The sequence below is a fragment of the Corvus cornix genome, chromosome 7 (genome assembly GCF_000738735.6).
Source record: "Corvus cornix cornix isolate S_Up_H32 chromosome 7, ASM73873v5, whole genome shotgun sequence".
Classification (NCBI taxonomy): domain Eukaryota; kingdom Metazoa; phylum Chordata; class Aves; order Passeriformes; family Corvidae; genus Corvus; species Corvus cornix.
The window spans coordinates 24,506,371-24,529,663 of NC_046337.1; the positions used below are offsets into that span (position 1 = coordinate 24,506,371).

Below are 23,293 nucleotides of genomic sequence, written 5' to 3' on the forward strand. Positions count from 1 at the left end.
CTGCCTTCTGGTTTGTATCATTCTCATCTCTTACTCTAATCTTGTCCTCTGTTGCAGCTTTAGAGCACTGAAACAAATAGCAATATCCCTCTGTTTCTGGTGTTCTTCAGTCTGTGGGTGGGATTTTTTTTCTGGGTGGCAGCGACCTATTTTTGTCATTGTTGAAATCTGGGGCAGTATTTCTATTGACTTGGACAGGAGCTTTGTTGGATCTGTAATGAGTCTTGCTGCAATGAGGGCATAGCTGTCCTTTTGTAGTTGCAGATGGAGAGAGCAATGCGAGTAACTCGTTCTAGCATTTTGTAAATAACTTGCATTCACACACATATGCCACTTACATACTTTGGGAGAACTTTGCATGCTGTTCTTGTGCATTTAGTAAAGATTCTTGCAAAGGTGTTTCTTTTTCTCCATAGTACAGTATCACTTTCATGTTACAGGCCAAGGCAGTGTTGATTCAGCCTTAGGGGCCCTTGATAAAAGTAGGAGGAGGTTTATGGGGCTGGACAGAGGTTATGATCAAAACTGCCTCTTCAGATATGCCTTGTGTTTCGTTCCTGTGCAGGTCGTTTTCGTCAGATTGAAGTGCTTACTACTGTGGCCAATGCTTTTTCTTCTTTGTATTCTCAAGTCTCTGGGACTCCTTTGCAGAAAATTGGTAGTATGAATTCAGTGTCTTCCAGCAAAGAGGCATCCAGCCCTCCCCCTCTGAATCGCAGCAATACAGCCAGTCGGTTAATGAAGACCTTGTCAAAACTCAATCTGTGTGGCACACAGCAAGCTGATGGCAGCAGCTCCTTAAGTCCTTTGCCTGTTGAAAAAGGGAAAAGTCCAGCTGAAGTAGAGAGTGAGGAAAATGATGTGAAAAATGAATGTAAATTGCCAAAATATCCTAAAAAGAAAGACTGTCCCTCTTTTTTGGCTACTGTAAAGGAGGAGATAGGCAGCAGTCAGACAAAGGCTGCGAACACAGACAGACCTGCGCACCCCCCTGCTGTGACTGATGATGCACAAGAGGGTACTGTGCCTCCAGCAGATGGGCAGGGTGGCAGGTTGGCAGGTGCCCAGGATAGACCCTGTGAAGAACCCAGTCTTTTGGACTCGCCGGGCCTCAGCAGCAGTTCCAGTACATCTGACAGCAGTGTCCTGACACAGAGACTGTCCACAGCATCACCAGGTAGAGACCCCTGCGCTCCCCTCGCAAACCCGTCCATAACGAACCTAATGCTGCAGCAGAAGGACTCCTTTGAGATGGAAGAGGTGAGTGAAGATACATGACTTTCTTTGTGCATACAGTTTACATAACTCGCTGTCTGCCAGCAGAGGAATGTTCCCTCCTGTGCAGTTGACAGTGTTTTCTTCAGGAATACTTTAAATTCTCCAAGTGTTGCACTTTCTCAGCAGTTGCAGGCTGCTCTAATTGATCCTCTTAGTGAAATGAACTTGGTGCTGCTGCTGCTGTTATTCCAAAGAGTCAGAGGGAAAGTTCTCATTCTCTTTTTTTAAATCAAATTCAGGTAATTGCAATCACTGGCATAACTCTTAGGAAGTTTTCTCTGTGTAAGTAGATGTAGCTTAGGCTTTGTATGTACTAAAACCTTGGGGGTTTAATTTTTATTTTATTTAAATTGTTAACTAGAAGTCATTACTTTTGTTGCCTAAAAGTAAATTCAGTTTATTAATTGATGTTGATTAAAAATAAATTTGTGAATAAAGCAAGAGTTTTGCTGCATGAAACAGAAGAGGGGCTTTCATGCAGCATGAGGTGCTCATCTTGTACAACTTTTGGTTTTGATAACCTTCTACTGTAAGAAGATTTATTTGTTCTCTGGAAATTAGCATGTTGAAAGTCATTGTGACATGACTTTCGGTGATGGCTCAGCTACAAATTCTGTGCTGTCTTTTAATATCTTCATAAATGCAGATATCCATTTTTATATTGATAATTGTCCCAAAGGATTTTTAATTCCCCGGTTCCTGTGAGTGATTTGTTTATTAGGCTAGTAAACATGCAGCCTACAAATTCAAAAATGCAATTTTTGTATAGACTTGCAGCTTGAATTGTAAGAACTGTCTCAAAATTCTTAAATGAGTAGATGCTTTTGTGGACACATTTTGGTGTGACTGTTAAAAGTTCAGTAGTTAAGTTCTTTTTCTATGTGAAATAGATGTATAAAATGAAGGCTATTGTGATTTCATTGGTGAAATGAAGAAAGCAAGTGAATAGAAAAGCCCCAGCGTTTTACAGCGAATGATGAAGTGATGATTTAGTAGATACTGTGTCTAGTGTCATAGTGTCATGACAAGCTCTTCTAGATCAACTATTGTAGCTGAGGGCACTCTTTAGGCAAAAAAAAGGTAATCAATCCTCTTGTGGTTCCTGCCACTTGTTTATTCCAGTGTGTCCTCACCCACATGTTGTGTGGCCATCTACTGAACCAGAACAAAGGACTGGTCCAGTTGAGGAGGGAAAAAGAAACCCAGTGTATTTCTGATTTATTTCTTTTTCCTGGCTTAGTTTTCAGCCAGATAATTTTCTTGATACAGCTCGTTGTGTAGCTACAAAAGTGTTTATGTTGGCACAATTGGAGGGGACTGAGTAGCAATGCATTTGCCACATACTTCAGCAGAGAAATACATTTGTGGTACCCTGGGGCAAAACTGAAACAATTAATGTATTTTATATATATCCATATATGTGTGTATGTGTGTATATTAAAAAGAGGAGTGGATTTTTCCTTCAGAGTAAGTTGGACTGTAAAGACTTGCTTAATTCTGTGCAAATGCGATGTGTTTGCAAAGTTTTGGTTGACACATTTCGTGCAGTGATGCCAGGCATAAACACAGCTGTTTGGGCAAGACAGCATATGATGTGGGATGGGATTGTGGTGAATTTTTTGTTGATGCAATATAGTATATACTTATCAACTGCCTACAGATCCCTGGGAGGGAGGGATTCACTTTGTTGAAGACATTTCAGAACAATTCCTGGCAGTGTGATTTTATTTTTGGGTGTCTCTAAGCAGGTTGTAATGAACAATAAACTGTATTAGAAACAGTGACAATAACTCCTCCCCCTCTTTTCCTAGCTTGGCTTGGAGTGCATTCTTATGCATAAGAAAGATGACAGATATATCAAGGAAGTTCTTTCCATGCTTACGAATGCCTTGGAGGTTTGCGTGCCCTTCGGAAGTCTGTGGCTGTGAAGATAGCTAGTGTGGGAGTGAGTCAGGGCAGGATTTCCCCCAAACACCCACTCCTGAGGTGGCCAGTGACAGTCCTGAAGGTCATTTACCAGCATGAATATTGGCTGAGGGGATGGGGAAGGAGCTTCTGTTTGCTTGAGGAGCTGCACCGTGCTGTGGACACGGTTGGAACACTGTCTCCCAGCCAAGGACAGGAGGTGGACAGTATTTAAATGAGAAGAGGCTTAGCTGTTGGAAGGCTGCACATTTAGCCATAAGAAACTAGGAGGTTTGAGAGAATCAAGACACCTTTCCTGGAGCTTCCAGTTTTATTAAAGTGTCTGTAAAATTACTTGCTGTTTCTCATTTAAAAAAAAAAAAAAAATTTTCCTAATCTTTAAATTGTGAGCCCCTTCTATGCTCCCCTGCATTTGGATAAAATAAGGATTTACCCCTTTGGTACAGCCTTCATTTCCTAAAGGAACAGAAGCTGCTAGGTTTATAATGCAAAAGTAATGCTGCTCGCTTATTAATGGTGGAAAGTTCAGGACGAGTACTCCTCAAAACCCTTGTAACTGAGAAAATGCACCCTTGTGGCTGCTATACACATGATATCACTGCAGATAGAACCTCTTCCTTAGCTAAATACTAATTTTGGCTTATCAACATCAGTACCTTTGTTTTTTGATAATTTGATAAAATTAATGATAAGTTGATAAAAAATGGAGATAAATTCATTGCGTGATAATTTTGAAACTGGGTTGGCAGGCCATTAGAGGGAAGAGTTGTGGAAAATTGGATTGGGGGGTTATGCGTGTAGACTTGCACGTGATCCGTTAGGATTTTTTCTGGATCACACAAAAGAGAGAATGTGTTCTTGGTTTTGAACGAAACAAAGGCCTCCCTGTTGGGATTTTAGGCATATTCTTTTCATTGTTTGAACATTTGCCTGAGAACTGCTTTCTTAATAATACTGTGTTTCACAAAGTTATTGAGTAAAAAGATTCATTTTTATGTAGTTTAAAGCTTCCCAGTTGAAATGTGCATGGATCTGAATATGTTATCTTCCTCTTCTGTATGGGAAGACATAAGAAGTATTTCCACGAGTAGTGGCGTGGGGAGGTCTGGAGTAGATTCTTGCAGGGTCTGGGTCCTTCTGCTGGAGGACTGGTGGCTTGTAGGATATAGTTGGTAGGGCAGCAGATGACAGTCCTTGTGTCATTTTTCTAAATGTATTGTACTTGTTCTTTATATTCACATGAAGGCCCAAGAGTTCTGACTGGAAAAAGATGGTAGTGTAGAGGTTGTCAGAGGTGTTTTCACACGGTAATTTTAGTGTTTTGTCAAAGAGGAACTGAGAACTCTGTGTTGTCACAGGATGTGATTTCCAGGTCTTTGTGCATGCTGTGTGTAACCAGAGGGGAGTCCTGTGCTGTGGGTGGGAGGTGCTGCCCAAGGATTCCTGTTCTCCTCCAGGAGCATTGCTGAATGCCTGATTAAAGTTGGTTCAAGGAGATTACGATTTGCTTCTTCCATCAGTACAGGCTGTTGAATTGGAGGAAAACCCAACAAAACCTCCTCCTGCATGTGCAGTGTGTATAGCTTAGGCACTCTTAAGCACAGGAGCATATTCCAGTTGGCCTGACAAAATATTCATCTCCTCTTCCTGATAGATCCAGAGTACAGAGGGGGATCTACCTCACGTTTCAGCTACACACCAGCTAGCAGTGACCAAGTCAAGGAAAGGTGAGTAGACTGCAACTTCTGTGAGACAGCTGACTGCTGAGTGTCCTTCCATCTCTGAAAGGCTGATTCAGATATTTTAAGCTTCTAAAGTTTGTTTTCTCTCTAGAAATAAAAAAGTTACAGGTTTCTTTTTTAGCTAAATCACAGAACATTACTACAAAGTGGCAACCAAATTACAGGCAAGACAACAGCCCTATAACCTCACTGGCTGTTTGCACTTTTGTATAATTGATGATAGCTCAGACGGCCTGAAATGTTAATTCAGATTGTGTGGGATTTTTTTTTCCTTAGTAGATCCTGTAATTTAAGATACACACTTAAACTGAAATTATGTTGTTTTAAACCCAAATTGCATGATACATGCAGCTTTTCTCTATGCACTACTGCTCTGTCTGCAGACTGCCTGCACAGAAAACTAGTGTCTCTACACCCACGTGGAAATCATAGTCCCTCACATGGAAAACACTGTGCACTGGCTGTTGTGGTTCACTTAGTTTGTGCTTTCATCTCAAGTTCTTAGTTGTCTGTTTTATGGCTTGGGAGGGGTAAAAAGCTGACTTTCAAGTTCATTTTGTGATTGTTACTTTGCCCAGTATTGGCAAGTGAAGTCCGTTCTCTAGCTGATACATTTAATTAAAGGAGAACTAAAGCTTGTTGCACTTAGTGAGCTGCTTAGATGCAACGCAATTTCTTAGTGACTCACTGCTAGCATCTCTACATGCTAAAGAGAGGCAGAAAAACCTGTCTTAAGAAACAGAGATCATCTTATTTGCATTTTCACAAATGAATTTACAATCTTGTGAACTGTCAGCTGAATTGCATTAACATGGTTGAGAGTGCCCTGGACTAAGTGTTGGAGAGTAATGCCTGGTTATTGGTGATAGCCTGTGTTACTTGTTCATCAGTGTTTTTGCATAACACAGCCTAGTGCTCACTAAGCTTCCTCTGCTACAAACATAGGCCACTAAGGATTGCCAGAAACTGAACCTCTAACTGTTCCTAGTACTTCTTCTTTACCTGATTTTGAAGTTCATTACCACCTGCTTTACATGATAACATGAAAAGAGGTGCAGCCTTTACAGGACAGGTCTCCTGTTTGCCTGGCCTCGACAGCTGCAGGAAGAGCTTTTCAGAGGAAAACAACTTAAGGAACCAGCAGCTGCAGTCAGGGAGGAGAAAAATAAAAATAAAAATAAAAACTACTGCTCCCAGTAGTTATTTTACCCTCTTCTTCCACCATGCAATGAAGAGAAGTCAGATGGTCCTGTGTGTACCTGCTGAAAGGTACCAACAGTGCTAGCAATGGGTCATGTTTCCCAGGCACTATGTCCCACCTGTTTCTGAATGCATTTGGCACAGATTAGTGGTGACACTTTATTATCAGGCAGGCATTGCCTAGAGTTTTCTATGACTTATCTAACAAGGGTATAAATGCTTGCACATTTGCTAAAAGTTAGTCTTAACCCAGCATTTTATTTCACCTGGAAGATGTAAAAAACTTAGGACTTTGTTCTGTGTGGATCTCAGTAAAGTTGTCAAGAGGGAGAATATTTGATGGAGAACTTATCCAAAACATAACAAAACTGTAGCCAATTTTTTTTTTGCAAGTTGTCCAACATGAGACAACATAGAGGCCTGTTTTCTCAGAGAGTGGATGTTCACCAAGTGTAAAGGCATCCAGAGTTAATGGTCCCTTATTAAAAATTCTGGCCATTGTGTCTGAATGTGAAATACCGCTCTCACTGCAATCTCATGGGGTGGAATCAGCATGAAATTCAACCACAGGTCTTCTGTTGCAATGTGATTTCAGTCAATGATCCTTACACAAACCCATCTTTTTCAGTGGCTTTGTCTCTACTGTGCATAAGCACCCATAAACAAAATATTTGTTCCAGATGAATGCTTCCCCTGAAGGAATATTTCTGTACTTTTTCTTTTCATGTGGTGGTATTTCTTTGTCAATTAGCAGGGTTGGTACAGACTGTTATAAACCTTGCAGTGTCATTTTACATCTACACAGGGAGTTGTGGATGCTTTCTCTGACATTTACAACAGTTTGTAAGGTATGTTAAGAGGGCCTTTAATAAGAAGTGAAGTATTCAAATAAAAAAGATTCTCTTTCCTACTGAAATATTATGGTTGACTGTTATGGTTGAACATAACAAGCATAGAGTCTGCTGTTGCTTAGACTCACAATTAAAGCATGTTTCTTATTTCAGTTTTTTTAGGAACACAAGAATGAAAAGCTTCAGCTAGTTTGTAAACATACAGCGCTGCTAAATTTCCACTGTAAAAAAAAGCTTATTGCAAAGTTATCTGGTAGAAAGGTTTGTTAGTTCCAAACCAAAATTCTTACTGACCTATCATACAGCAGCACCTTCCGTTCCAAAAAATGCCCCAAAAGCAAGACAAATACAGGTACAAGGCCTAGAGGACAAAGTATTCTCAATACATTTTAACTCATGAATGTCTGGTTGTTGACATCAATGGCTCTGTGAAATTTTGAGTAGCCACAGACCTGTTTCTTTTGAGGCATCCTACGTTGATAGTCAAAAGCAGTTATTGGGTTTGAAAATTTAGTTCTTGAAAGGGAAGAAAGCACATCATCAGCACTTCCTGTCCTTAATATATTATTGTATTTATAGCTCTCTGCGGGTGCAGCTCCACAGGAGATTGGATATGGGGGAGTGAGAAGAAAACATCTGGAACAGATTTAGTATTTAGGGAGTCTGTGCTTATCTGTCCAGATGCTAGGAAATCCCCAGGGACTCAGAGAGTTTTTGCAGCAGGGCTCCCTACTGGGCTGGTTTTGTTAGTGCTGGGGTGCAGGCTGTGATCAGTATGCAAAAAAGGGACACCTGATACTTAACCCCATAATGAAATACTTGATAGTTAAGTTGGGAATGTTATTTTATTAGTTACCTCATAAAATACAAAGTGCAGTAGAGCTTTTCCAATAGTGCAGGTACAAGAAACAAATGTTAAAGCTTCATGGATGGTTTCCACATATTCCTTGTCCTCTTCTGTGTGAGCAGTTGAGTGATGCAGAAGAGGTGAGACTGACAGTCCACTGGTAGCTGATTATTATGTTACAGTAGATGAACTAATCATTTCCCTGATAGGGATGCTCTGATGAATCTGCTCTCACATTTTGCAAACCACAGACTTGTTTCTTCATCATGTGTTCTTTGTTTAGAACTTTTTCAGTTTATTTAGTTTATTTATGAATACACACATTTTTTGACATGTATCCAGTGCCTAAATATACTTTGATTTTTTTTTTTTTTTTTTTTTTATATAGCTTAAAAAACCATCCAAGAGGCATTTTAATCTGTACTCTGTTAAACTGGGATGGGAGTTTGATTGTTCCAGCTGGTTTTGTTTGTTGTGGCTGGTTCCTTCTCCCACACTTTCCTTATTATCCTGCCCCTGGCCTCCTCCCAGTAGTTCAGATTTCCTCTGTGTGGTGTTGACAGTACTTTTGGGTGGCAGAGTTGGTGTTGTGCAGTGGTACTTTTTTGCAGAAGGTACAATTGCCTTGCTGGGGTTACACAGGGCAAAGGATGATCTTTAATCAAGAGCCAAATATAGCTCTGTAGCTTTTTAAAAAATGTTTTCATATTTTCCCCTTGTTTGCTGGAATCTGAGAGATATCCAGGTGCTATAGAGCAGGCTGTATAGCTGGGTCAGTAGTTGTCAAGGAGGGAGGATACCATTATGTAGCAGTATATCCCAGCGTACTAGTTGGTGTTTCCAGTCTTTACAGAACCAAACCTTGTCATTTCACTGCTGATTCAGTAGATATTCCAGTTCTTTATAAGTTTTTACTGCATTTACATCATAGTGGTGTTGTGGAGAACCCTAAGAACTTGCAAAAGACAAGGTTAAGGTGTGGGAGCAGATGACTACTCAGAAAACATGTCTTTTCTGGTTTGCTTTAAAATGTTAAAAAAATCCTGGCAGCTCTGTTGCACAGAAAGCAAGGGATGACTGTATTAAGGGGATGTATCCTGAGGTGGAACCAAGGCAGTTTGAATCTGTTCATATTGTGCCAGTCACTTGCCATGGATAAATGAGGCCAGTGTGAATGACTGCTCTGGGCTGATCCCTTGACTGGCAGTATCTGTCCTGTAAGGCTGTCAAAGCATGTGCCTAAATAACCAATGCTATAGAAAATTACCTAAAAGACTGATTTTAATTTCAGTACTGTGTCTCTGAGAAGACCAAGAATTGATTTGAGAAAACATATAGGTGTCATTTTCCTTTCTATAGCTGAAAAGGAAGTACTGACTGAGAAGGCAATAGAAGGGCAGGTCAATATTCTATTGAGCAGCAGTGATCTTCATGTGCATGAAAACAGATGCCAGCATGTGCTCTGGTGAATTGCTTTATCTGAGCTAGTGGGGATCTCTTGCCTAACAGAGGTTAAGGCTTTCCCCAGTAGTGGTTTTTTCTCTTAAATTAAAATTCACCAGATAGGAAAAGAGGGGAGTCTAAAATGTCTGGCAACAAAACTAGGTAACTGTTCACCTTGAAGAGTAACAGCTTCCCCCCCAGCCTCAGCTGTGGTGACAAGCTGTTCAGCTGTATTAATTGAATTGGGTAGTTAATAAGATCCAGTTCTCAGGGAAGTAATTTCCATTGTCTTTACTGGGAGTTGGGTGGGGATGTCTGTCTTGAGGTAGAAAAGTTGTTTGTCATCGCAGGATATTGTGGCTACCATGATAACAGCACAGCAGCACAATTTGAAAGGCACTCCCTAAAAGCTGTGTGACGTCACTGATAGAGAAGCTTAGTGGGCAGTTTGCCTCTGCTGGTGTTCACAGACTCTGCAGGGTCTTACTTATTTCTGTGTTAGTAAAATGTTTCTCAAAATAAGTACTAAAGAAATTAGTTCTGAATATCCAACTGTTTCAAAACAGTTTTCATAATGCATGCCAATGCATTGAGATGTGAACTGCGATTAATTATATGATGACATTTAAGTGGGGCAAAATTCTGCATTGAGCCTTCGAGAAGACAGCAGCAAGCTCTTGCCTAAGGCTCGAGAGGAGGAGGTGACAGGGGTCTGGGGGCTACAGGCCACTGTAGTTGCTTCCCATCTCCAAGCTTTTATACTTCTACTGAGGCCTAAAGGTGAGATAAGGTTGTTGCCTACCTCAGGCTGAGTAAAATGTTTCTGGTGCCGTAAGGTAAACCTTGCACTTGGTGGGTGCTTCCTGTGTCCAGTCAGGAACAGTGTACATGCAATAGTGTATTGCAGAGCTTGCTGAGATCTCCCTGCAAAGCTGCTTAGCAAATGCAGTGCTTGCACCAGAGGAAATCACTCCTGGGAAGCACTTAGGGTTTTAGAGCCTCTTTAGGCTATTTTCATGCTTACCTAATGCGAGTAGAAAGGAACAAGCAGGAGGATCTTATCTTTCGTGTATAAATGGGCACTGGGAATGTGCTTTGGCAGATTGCCCATTGATGCTTAAAGGATGTTCTGCATTTGTCCACTAAACCAGCAGTGGACCCTCTCAGCCACTGGCAGAGTCCTCCACATGGCCCTCTGCCCACGTGATGCTGTTCCTTTGGGTGTATGGGGTGGTGTAGGCTGGTAGGAGACCAGTAATCTTCAGTATCTCCGTGATCAGGAGAGGTGTCAAATCTGTACTTTTCAACACAAAACAACTCTTCCCCTAGCCTGCATGTGAATTAACCAGTGAGGTAGTTTTGTGAAAGGAAAACTCCAATGGTGGCAATATCTGCAGAGGTTTTTTTCCACAACACAGGAAGGAAAAATGTAAAAGATGGTTTCTCTTCCACTGTTGCTTGAAGTTTCACAAATAGGTCTTTGTGTGAGAGAGACTTTGCTTGAAAACAAACAAGTTGTTTCTCTGTTTTGTTCAAAGTGGAGCTTGAAAAGCAATTGTATTACCCGCTTAATGTTATTTTGATGTAAAAGGAAAGCATGTGTTGAATGTGATTGGTCTTGAAAGGCTGTGATTTGTAAAGTAATTATGATTGGGTTTTGGTTGTTTTAAACAGATCAGCTTTTACGGACAGCAAGTCAGCACTCTGACAGCAGTGGCTTTGCTGAGGACTCTACAGATTCTTCTCCATTCAATCAGCTTCAGGTAAGGCTCTCATCCTGTGGTTCAAATACTCCTGATTAGTGTGAAACAGTAGGGGACAATAGGAGGGATGTTGATGTTTGTCTGCTACTGTGACTGTCAGTCTAGATCCTATAAAATTATAATTTTCAGAGCTGGACCTGCCGAGTCCTTTACAGACTTTGTTCATATTTGAAAGCCTTTCTGGTAGGTTAATCTGGGTATACTTGGGACTGGAATAAGCTCTAAGTTCAATACGTCCTGTTTGTTCTTTCTGGTGTATCTTTTCTCGCGGTCTGGTAGTTGATTCCTCTCAGTAGTGGGTAGAGATTAAGGTCTTGAAAGATTATAGCTATTCTGCTGATAATTTCTTTTTTTTTTTTTGTCATTTTTCCTTTCCCACTCTCTTTTTTCTTCTCTCCCCCACGCCCTACATATTTTTCTTTTATTTTTTTTAAATTCACAACAGACAGAAAATAAAAACAATTTCACACTACCTTTGCTGTGAAGATAGACTAATTTTAGTTGATCCTGAGTTTCCATGCTCTTTCTTGTTCCAGTTTCTTTGATCTTGGTTCCAGAAATTGCTGTGATGCTGACCAGAGACCTCATGTCTTAAGGAAAGCTTCTGCTCCAGCATGGTGTTTAGGTGTCTGCTCAATACACATGCTTGCACAGCATTGTATCTGATATTTTGGAGAGCTGTTTTCCTGGTTCTCCTAAAACATTCACACAGTAATAGTCATGATTTGATTGCCCTGTCAGTCGTACAGAGAAAAGCCTTGAGTGGGATCCTGTCCTCAAGGCCAGCTATTTCTGGGACCTAGACCACAGCCCAAAGGAATAGATGGGATTCTGGGCACCTCCAGCAATTTCATTTCTATAGTTTGTATCTGCTGAACTGTTTCTTATGCTACCATATGTTTCTCCCTTGTGGCACACCAAGCATTTTAAAAGCTGTTGGGCAATTACTAAGAAGAGATTTTTCACCCTCTCCATCCATCAATGTTGCTTTTTCATTTTGGTACTGGTATTCTGGACTTTCCTATTTAGTAGTTTTTCAACTGAGTTGAAATAAAATAAAAGCCAAGACAGGGTTAGTCTTTGTCTCCCTTAAACATCAGCTTAATGCTTTCCAAGAGCAAGAAAGTGAATAAAGGGAAAAATGATCCTGAGTCCCTGCAAAGAGCATAAGCATCTGACATACTTGTTCAGCTCTCTACTAAACTGCAAATGCACTGAAGTTGACAGGCATGTTAGAAGGAGAGTTGGTCACTCCTGGTCTTTGTGTTGGTTGCAACCTGATTAAGAGCCCATTAAAAGCATGTTGCAGCTAAGTGCCCCTTCACTGGAATATTGATGGAGTTTATCTGTGTTGGCTGTAAAGGCAGGAGTTTTTTCTGTTAGGCTGTTTTGAAAAGGTAGATTAAGACTGCACGAGGTTTGTGCCACGGAGTTGCTAGGCTCTTCTCTGCCACCTTCACTGCTTTATTCAGACCAAGTGCTGAGCTCAATTCAGAAAACACGGGTGAATGATGCAGCTAGGGGAAATGAGAACTTGGCAGCTAGTGAAGAGAACCTGTGAAAAGATGAAGGGGATACAGAGGAGTATATATTGTTTCTTAAAAGTATGGGAATTTAGTGCCATCTACTGTTAAATTATTGACTCCAGCACCCATAGCCTTCCTCTGAAACTCAGGAGAGAACTCAAAATTTTAACCATATTGCCTTTCGTCTCTGACTTCCAAAATTAAGATTTCTGAGGGAGATTTTGACATTGAGATGGGATATTCTGCAGGGGAGCTTCATGTTTCTAAAGAAGCCAGAGTTCTCCATCCAAGTTCTTATGCCTTACTCATAATTGAACAATGTGATGGAGCATTAGGACACAGATAGACACACATGTAGCCCACATGATTTTCACCTAGGCATTATAATCTTTTGTTCTTTTAATACCTTTAACTTGAAAAATATCTGAACCTGCAGAGTCTTCCATAATAGTTTGTGGCTGTGCCAGTGAGTGCAGTGTTAAGTACTTGTGAAGATGACCTTCATGGCTGAAATCTTCTAGATGGTTGGAGAAGGAGCTATTGCCTGACAAACGTCATAAGTAATCTCTTTAGAAGGAACTAATAATTAATATCCTAATGGCAGCGAGAGCTGCAGAACTTAGAGATGGGAAAACTTTTAGTTCATGCATCAACTACGGTAAACTTCCAAGAGTGTAGTTTATACAACATACTCTTAGGAAAATGTCTTGTCCACTTGTAAATGCAGCAGTTAGGCCAGCTTCAAGAATATGCTTTGCAATGCATAGATCTCTTCTTTTTTCCTTTCTCTTAGGTGCTTTTCCTGTCATTTGTTACCTATTAAATTAACTCCCTCATATCTGTGCTCTGGTTTAAACTCTGATTTAGAATGAAAAGGGGGAAAAAGTATCAGGAGAAAGGAAGGATGGGCTAATAGTACTGGATGTGGTCTTCGGCTGAAATTAACATCCTAATGTGAGATTCTCAGCCTTCAACAATTTTTTAACTAAAAACAGACTGAGTTTATGGGCAGACTGGCTTTCCCATTCTTAGTGTTGTCCTGGAACACAGTTTCACTACAGTCTTCAGTTCTCCTCACTTCTCTGTATACACTCCCTAATGCTACCCTTCATTTCAGTGCTGTGAACCTTTATAAATGGGAGATGCTTTGTACCACGACCCAGCTATCCATTTGTCATCACTACCTAAAATACTAGCATTTTACTCTATTTGCTCTTGCTCTTCTGCCACTTCTGTTCTTCTTACAATATAGAATTTTTTGTCAAATAAGAGGAATATGTGAAGAGCTTTCTCTCTAGAAAAATAAAGATCTCCTTTTGGTGCCATATTTAATTGTACTTCTAATGTATCTGATACCATGGTTTCTTTGCTCTCCTTCACTGTTTTTCTTGCACACTAAGTGCATTATTCCTTCTGCTCGCCACCCCAATACCCAATAAATGTGTTCTTGTACTCTTAGCCTGACTCCAGAGAAGGCAGTAGTTGAGTCTTCAGTACATTCACTCCTTTGCTGTCTCATCTTTCCTAGGTTCAGGAGTCTTTGCAGGGCATGGGAAGCAGTGCTGACAGCTGTGACAGTGAAACAACTGTGACATCACACAGTGAGGAACAGAAGACACCGATAGCCAAGGAACTGCCCTGTTTTGATAAGTTTGAGGAGGAGGAGGAGGAAGATGATGATGAGGAGGAGGATTATGATGATGATGAAGAGGATATTATCTCTCAGGTAGAGAGACGAAAGGTAGGGGCATCTTCTGATAGAAGAAGGAGTGAAGATAGAAAAATTAGTGACTATAAAACTGAACAGAATCAAGGACAAGAAAGCAAGTCATCTCATATATCAGAGACAGTCCAAGGAGAGGTCAGCTCTAAAGAGGAAGATGTTTCCAGTGAGCAAAAAGAATCAGACCTGCTGGAGGAAGGCAGTGTCTTTGAGTTTCCTCAGTACCACACGCATCATATCCTCAAGTCGATGCAGTCTCTGGAAGATGGTGGCTCCTCCCCATCATCTGTGGACAGAGTTCACGTTGCCTTGCAGAGAGCTGAGATGAGGATCATCAGCTCACCTGACTCCAAAGCCAGGTGCACTCTGCTTAAGTCGAAAGATCTTCTGAGGAAGCAGAGACTCTGGTTTGCTGAATCGGGCTATCCTCTAAGGCGGTCTCAGTCTCTCCCAACTGCATTGCTGAGTCCAGTGAAAGTGGTGTCCTCTGTGAATGTTCAGTTAACTCCAGGAAAAGAGACTCTCTGCAGTCCTCCTTCCTTCACCTACAAGTACACACAAGTGGAGGAGGATGAGAAAGCAGCATCTGAGAATGACAGAAGTGAGGATGAGGCAGCCTCCAGCCATCCTGTGTGCAAATCCACACTGTTTATTGTGCCTTCGTCCTCCAAGAAAGAGGTGCCCCAGGCTGGGCCCAGCAGGCTGTCTGAGGAGCTCAGTCCCACCAGGCTACAGAGCTGCCCCCTGCACACACCAGCAGCCATGTCCCAGTCCACGTGCTCCCTCCATTCCCTCCCCAGTGAGTGGCAGGACAGGCCGCTGTGTGAGCACATGAGGACGCTCAGCACCCACAGTGTCCCAAGCATCTCCGGCACTTCCTTCAGTACCATGCTTCCCCCCTTCAGCTGTCCCTTCTTTCCAAGGCATGGCGTTCCTCATCGTCCTCTTGCCACGAACCCACCCTCCACTGTGGAGATGCAGCTACGCAGGGTCCTACATGACATCAGAAACTCTCTGCAGAACCTCTCACAGGTAAGAAGAAGCCAAATTTTGCCCCTGAGCAAAGAGGCTCCATATTTTATCCTTAACAAACCAAGGTGATAACCTGAATATTCCTTTGTGTAGTTTAACAGATCAGGAAAAAAAGACTTTTTGTGCAAGTCTGATTTGCTACAGTTTTAGGAGCTTCCATTTAAAGAGGCAAATTTAAAGTGTTTAAAGGTGGGATTTTTAGGTTAGGAAAACATTTTTCACCCAGAGTGTGGTTGGCCACTGGAACAGGCTCCTCAGGGAAGTGGTGACAGCCCCAAGCCTGACAGAGTTCAAGAAGCATTTGGAAAATGCTCTCAGGCACATGGTATGACTCTTGGGGTGGTCCTGTGCAGGCCCGGGAGATGGACTTTGATGACCCTTGTGGGTCCCTTCCTAGTCAAGATATTCTGTGATTCTGTGATCATCTTTTCAGTGCTCCACTATTTTTGCATTTCATATTTTCTTGTTGCAGTTGACCCAGACTGATTTTTTTTTCAATATTTTTTATTTTTTAGCTTTAATGGATATTCTTGGATGGGAGGGAGGAACACTGTACTCTTCGTCAGCTGTTATTTTAAGATAAGAATCATTCACTTTAGATTCAAAAATTCATATTTACAGAATCACAGAATGGTCTAGTCAGTCCTTTGATTTTTCTTCTCTTTGACATACTTCTCATCCAGCTGATAAAAATGTATTTTTTTCCTTACAAGTCACAAAACTTCAATAATGATGTCAGTGATTGATCTCTGTGTGTTTCTGTGCTGTTTCATGCCAATCTTTTTCACTTACAACTCTGGAGCTAGTCAACATGTTCTTGATACCATCAGTCTTTTATTACGAATTGATTTTGTCAGAGCATGTGAAATTTTGTCCATCTCATTACTTAGAGAAGAAATGCTTGAGAACACAAGCACATAAATTTTACCAATTTCTGCTGCACCTTCTGCTCCTCCTCTCCTGATTGCCAGCTGTCTCTCCTCTGCCATCCTGGTTCTGCTGTTTTCTTAGGTAGTGATCCAACTTAGGATCCTGCAAGCTCCTGCAGGAGGCTGCGTGGGCAAAGCAGTTACAGACTCTGCTCATTCATGTATGAATACATGAGTACTATTCAGTTATAGACATAAAATTTCTGTGTGTTTAACCCAAGAACAAACATGCACCTGGCTGCACCACAGTGCAGGTGGTAGGCTGTAGTGGGCTTTTTCGGGCCCCTGTTATTTTGTTAACTTTGCCCCTTGTCCAAAGTTAGAGGTGAGTCCAGGCTTCCTTTGGTTATATCAGCTCGCCTGGCTCCTCAGAGCAAGATTTGGTACTGTGACCAGCTCTGCAGCAGAGGGCTGTGGTCACCTGTGTTGTAAGTCAACCATTGCTCAAGGTGGTACTCATGGTGTGCCTGGGAGAAAGTGTTTGCAGAACTTAACCTTCTTTGGAGAATTCTCTCATGTGTACCAATTGCAGCCTTGATCTGTCTAAGTTTACAGTGTGTTCAGTACTTCTACTGCACATACCATGCTAACTAAACCTGCTGAAAAAGAAACTTCTGTATTACATCCAGAACTCAGGCTGGTCCAGTCAAAAAAAAAAAAGGGGGCATTGGAGGGGATAATAACATTTAGCCCACTTGTTCTTCTTCCAGCATATTTTGTCTGAACTAGTTTCATTTTGGGGCCTGGTCATTGTCATGGCAGAGGTTGGTATGAAAATGTATTCCCTGCTTTTTCCTACAGTAGAGATAAAGTTTGGCACATAGCATACTCAATGACTAAAGAAAAAGTCGAGCTATTAAATATATGATTCTGATTTTAAGAAGGATTTAAGAAGGAGTAGGTAAATTGCTGATAAAACAGGGAACAGAGAAAGCTGGCAGAGGAAAAATAAACACATCCTCTTGCTATGATCATGTTTGAGCAAAACTTTTCTATATGAATGAATATGCTTCAAATTTTCCACGGCGTATCAATAGTCCTTTGAATTCTTTCAAAATTATATTGGACAAGCTGTGGTTTTTGCGTTTGAGAAGGTAAACACTCTTGCTGTTTCCACTGTTCTCTGCTGTGCTGTGTCTGTACATGTAACAAACCCCTGGATTTTATCTGTTTGCTCCGTATGTTGTTGCAACATGCAAATAGATATTCTTCAACAATCTTGTTTTCATGAGAGTTCATTAGCAAGCTGGGGTCTTTGGATGTAGGCAATGTAGTGAGATTAAAAACCAAAATGAACAAAAATTCCCCAAACTAAGAACTAAAGAAAATTCCATGACAAATTTGACTATAATCATGATTTCAAAATGGAACACAGTTTAATTTGCTCAGTTCTGGTTTTGGAGTTGTTCTTTTTATCCTTAGTGGAGACAATTGAGACTACTAAGTTGACAATTTAGACCACTTAGTTTTTATTTCTACTCACTCTGTCAGACAGGATTAATGTGGCTTTTCACGGGCAGCACACTTGCGTTGCTGAGCTTTGGCGCGCGTGTGTCAGTAAAGAAATGGTGCTGCCATTTTGTGAGGTTGTCTTTTTGTAACACAGTATTTCCATGGATTGCAGAAATCTCAATGCCAGAAAGGTTGTGTTTTAACAGTGGCTGCTTTTGGAGTGTCTGCATTCGAGAGGATGACTTTCCCATTTCAAATTGTTTGTTTCTTCCCCTTAGTACCCAGTGATGAGGGGTCAGGATCTTTCTGCTGCCACTGGTTACACTACTCAGAGATCATCCATTCTACCTCTCTATGAAGTAAGTGACCCTGTTTATGCAGTGGTACTGAGTCAAAATAAAACACAAAAGAACCTCCTAAATGTGTCACAGATTGTGCTAACTTTGGGCAGTTCCTTGTCTTTGCTCTCAAGAGAGAGCTGCCTGCAAATAACGTTAAAAAGGAATTAATCTAAATACATAGAAACCCTTTCATGTGTTTGCTTGTATGATACAGCTGAAAATGCTGTTTTCTTGAGTCACTGTGAATGCACAAAATGCAGCTTCCATCATATGCTGAAGTTGCTGAGGTGCTATTAACTCAAAGGGCACATCTGGGCAAATGTGGTTACAGGATCCAAACTTCCTTTGTTTCCCATGTAATTCATTATTATGTTTTTATTTCCCCAGAATACTTTCCAGGAGCTACAAGTGGTGAGGAGAAATCTAAATTTATTCAGAACCCAAATGATGGATTTGGAATTGACTATGTTGCGTCAACAGACCACAGTTTATCAGCACATGACAGAGGAGGAAAGGTAAAATGATGGGTTTTTTTTTAAAAAAAAAAAAGATAAAATACTCTGGCATATGAGAAAATGCATTGCTGCCCTTGAAATCAGCAAGAAGTCTATTAGTTTGAATTTGAACAGGGTTGGAGCTGAGTTTTTGCCAAAATCTTATTTACTCTTTTCTTTATACATCTTCATTCTAGAGTTTTTTATTCTTTGTTGCTTCCAATCCCTATTTCTCACTAATTATTTTTTTTTTCTGCATCCTTTCTCTGAAGTGATTCTGCAGCTGCAGTTTTTAAGGGCTTTTATCATAGGATACCTGAACAGAGGATATTGCAGGGGAAAAAGTTGTAAAGATTTTCATTTTAGATCACTCCCATCTTTGTAGATGCAAATAAAGAATGAACACAGTAGCATTCAGATGCTTTTCCAACTTTCAGTGGCTACTCAGCAGGCTTCAGATGGCATTCGTATTCTGACTCTGTGTGTTTGTGCTCACCAGGAGTTGCAGTAGCAGCAGATCTGGAACATTTTTTAAAACTGAATATATATTTAGTTCAGTTGAATCAGCTCTTGGCCTATCACTTTAAAAGTAAAAATGTTTGAAATCAATTGGCTGCCTTAGACTGTGTTCCTGGCCAAAATGTAGCTGTGAGTGCTGGGGATTCTATAACCACACAGGAGAGGTAACATGTGATTACTGCGTTACTCCATGGTGCTTGTTTTTATCAGTTTGAAATTGCATTTGATTAGATATATGTAGAAATACTGATTTCTTCTGCATTTAAAGCTAAAATTTTTGGAGAATATTCTGTGATACACTATGTTGTTTTGTTTTTTCTATGGAGTAACATATATCTTCTATAAATGGAAAAAGACTTCGGTTCCATATAGGCATTCAGCTAATTTTTCTGTGAATTATCTGTGTTCCACTTTGAATTCCCTTGTATGAAGTCCTTTCCCTGTGGCACTGTCCTGCTCAGTCACCTCTTTGCAGCTGAGTGCAGTGAATGCTTTTGTTCTTCATGTGGTGGCCTTGCTGTAGATACGAAGCTGATCAGCTGCAGAGCCTGAGGAAGTCTGTCCGCATGGAGCTACAGGAGTTGGAGATGCAGTTGGAAGAACGTCTGCTTGCCTTGGAGGACCAGCTCAGAAGTCTGCACATGTCTTCACCTTACAGACCTCAGACACACATAGTAAGTATTAGTTTTGCAACAGCACTGTGTGTTTTCTCAATGTTCGTCGCAGAATCATAGAATAGTTTGGGTTGGAAGGGACCTTTAAAGATCATCTAGTCCAACACTCCTGCAATGAGCAGGGACAAATAATAACTTATAACTGTTAAAACTCTTAGAGTGGGATGGAATCTTGGGAATCTAATGATGCCATGTGTATTATCAGGGGTCATATTTTCTCATTTTCTGTCAGTATTTCATCTTGGGGAAAAGGTGTGTGACTTTTTTGGTGTTAATACATACTAATACATACCTTCTGGGGTTCTTGGGCTGAAAAAGATAGACCTCTTCTGTCAGTGCTTTCTTCTTTTTCCTCTTCATTACCCTGAGATCTCACAGTCTTGGTAGCTAGTGCTCATGTCTAAAATCCTTGGAGGGTGATGATGGGCTTTTTGGAGTTTTTCCACACTAATTTTCTTGGGGAATGGGGACAGAGAGATGAGAAATTCACAGTGTTTCTCTCCCAAGAAATGGAGTGTACTTTCTCTCTAGCTCTGCCAATCCATGGCAAAAAAAAAAAAAAAACCAACCAAAACAAACAAAAAACCAAAACCCAAAATCAGAAAATCCCATTGTCATCAGTTTTTATCTCCATTGCCTTTTGTAGCTCCTTCAGATGAACACATGGCTCCCTGACAAACAGTGGGAGAAGCTCTGCTCCCACAAATACTCCCCAAAAGCATGAGAAGGGGGATAAAAGGCATTTGTCTGTGTTTATTGGTGGCATGGCAATATACTTTCTCTTATTTTTCACTCAGTGGAAGACTGTTCCTCTTTTTTCTGCTGCAGTTCTGTCATCAGCCAAACAAAAGAAGAACAGATGAAAAGTATCATATGTTCTTCCTGGGTTTCATTTCTCTTTCTTAGCCAGTCCTCTTCTGTAGAAGCAGCACAGGCCACATCTTCCTCTTCAGTATTTTGTCATGGGAAAAAAATTGAAACCCGAGAACAGGAAAATATGGTGTTACTGTGATCTCAAGCCAAACTTGAGTTCTTTGAACCACATAAATATCTTTTTATTTGTAAATCCTTTTATAGAAGAGGGCCAGCTTTAAAAATGACTGAAATAAACTTTCTCCAACCAGCTCCACTTCCTGTTTCCAACTTTCTGGTTTAACAGAAAGTTGTCTGAGATACAGCATATTTATATACTAGCTTCTGAGAGCTCTAAAAAAGTCCTAAGTGTATTAACTTGACTTAATTTTTCAGGGTATGTATGGAAGCAGGAGTGCTGATAATCTGTCATGTCCTTCTCCATTAAACGTCATTGAACCAGTAAGTAATTGTTGTGTACTCTGTTTTACTGATGAAAAAAACCAGGAAGGCTTTACTTTAAAAAAAGATTCCAGGAGATTAATTTGACACATAATTTTAGGAATACTTTACTCCTTTAAAGGGCTTTGTTGAAAACAGCTGCAATTTTCCTTAAGCAAATTTAACTATAGGTGTAAATAACTGTAGAGTCTTGTTAGCTTTTAAGAGGAATATATAAAAGTGAGGTTTTTTTCATTTATTTGATACAAATGGTGATACTACCTCATGAATTTTCTAGGGAAAATTATTTCTTATATTTCTGTGCATTTTCTGCTACTGAAAACAAGTAGTTCAAAAACTGCAGAAAGGAAAGAACAAACAAACAAACATCAAGCCCTTACGTGTGTCTCTGTCAATGGCTCTGGCAAGATGTATCCATATTGCAAAAGTTGGTGGCTTGGGGAAGTGCCACAATTTTTATTTATGTTGGCTTTCAAAAAGGCACATTCCTTTTTATGATCCTCTTTGTTGCGGTCATAAAGGCAAAGTATATATTTGTTTTATAGCTGTATTTGTTACATGGAGGGAATTAAAGTGATTAAATAAATAGCAAGAAAACATAGTTGTGTCTGTATGTGACTTTTTTGTATGCTTATTTGGGACTGTTTCTTTTCTGAATCCTTAGGTCTCTGAGCTTATTCGAGAGCAGTCATTTCTGAAGTCTGAACTGGGTTTAGGACTGGGAGAGCTTGGACTGGAAACTCTCCCAGCAGAGGGTACAGAGTCCGTATTCTCCCATGGAAACTCGGATTCCTCTTCAGTGTGCTCTGGTCACACAGGTAGAAAAGCTAAGAGTCAAAGCAAGAAGTTGTACAGAGCCTCTGTTGCCTTAACACCAACTCCACCAGTAAGAGCTGGACAGCAGGTGGAAAGCTCTGAGGAGCTTGCAGACTCCAAGCCAGAGGTGGAGCACAAACTTGAAAAAGTCCCTCTCATGCCTTCAGCTGATGAAATCCACAAAGCAGTGGAGCAGGAGGAGCTGCAACAAGTTATACGGGAGGTGAGGACGGAGGGGCTGACATTCGGGATGTTTGAGCTGAGTTTACTGAAACCTAAAGACAAGGCTGGCTGTAACTCCTGTCCTCCAAGGTTTTCTCTTCCCTCTCCAGCCAAGGCACCATTCTGTTGCTGTGCTGTGTCTGAAGGCTGAGAACATGTCCATAGGTGTTGAAGCCACAGCTGTATTTATGTGCAAAGCAGGAGATGTTTTCCCAGTGATAGTGGTTAGCATGTAAATTAATAGCTAAGTATGGCTGGGAAAGAACTTGCCATCTCTACTGCTTGGTTAAGCAGCAGTATTCCAGATCCCAAGTGAGAATTTCTGTCATGTTTGCTTGCTAAAATGCCAAACTGGAGTTAATTTGAGGGGTGAAATAATGTTTCTGAAACAACACTGTAGTAAATGTTAAGCACACTTTCCCAGTCCCTCTAGGCCAACCACTAAGGACTATAGGAATGTAAGTGAAACAAGCTGAAGGCAGGTGGGAAGTTATTTCAGAGTTTAAGAGTGGTCTTGGACCAATCCTATTGGGCTAGTTTTATTGGCAGTCAATGAAAGTGAGGAGTGCTTGGTTTTTTTTCCTGTGGGCCAGGTTAAGAAACAGGACTAAAGCTACGTGTTTTGTTAGTGGCATGACAGCAAAGCTCACTGGCAAGTTATGTAAATGGGGAAAGGAAGCCAAAGAAACTACTTGTTCTGAAAAGAAGTGCCTGTGAAAAAGTGGAGCAAACTCTGCTCTGAATACAGAAATGGGAGTTGAGAACTTGTGGATTTTATTCCCTCCTCTTCCACAGAGAGGGACCACTTAGCCTTTAGCTGAGGGTCATTGGAACCTTAGTCTTTAGCCTGTCCCTTGAAGTTTTCGTATGCTCTGCCATAGACCACTAAAGACGAGGTAAGATGTCATGCTTAGAAACGTACAACAGGTCAGGCTGTAATTCTGTGGTACCTTCCAGGTCTGCCTGTGTTGAGGCTGTGGATAATTGGAACCAGCTTTACCTTAGCTTTGTCTTTGAAATGGATGAGATGCATGCCACTCATCAGAAGACTTGCACATGAGATATTATCACTGTGGTGCTGATTCTGCAGTGAAGCCAGGATGTGGCATTTGTATCCAGGCTGTCTGTAAAAATCCATGTGTTAAGGCAGCGGTGTCATGGTGGACAGTTGCTGAAGGAGAAACCGAGATAGAAAGGAGAA

The 23,293-nt window shown here is 40.9% G+C and overlaps 1 protein-coding gene across 1 annotated transcript in view; it reads left to right on the forward strand.

Annotated features, from left to right (window-relative positions):
- ITPRID2 (ITPR interacting domain containing 2) overlaps positions 1-23,293 on the forward strand; it is a 39,684-nt gene that overhangs the window by 10,950 nt on the left and 5,441 nt on the right. The window contains 9 exon segments of the mRNA XM_039554894.1: positions 566-1,260; positions 4,859-4,931; positions 10,962-11,050; positions 14,105-15,331; positions 17,991-18,071; positions 18,441-18,568; positions 19,590-19,740; positions 20,989-21,054; positions 21,719-22,093. Of these exon segments, the coding sequence (XP_039410828.1) occupies positions 566-1,260; positions 4,859-4,931; positions 10,962-11,050; positions 14,105-15,331; positions 17,991-18,071; positions 18,441-18,568; positions 19,590-19,740; positions 20,989-21,054; positions 21,719-22,093 (2,885 nt within the window).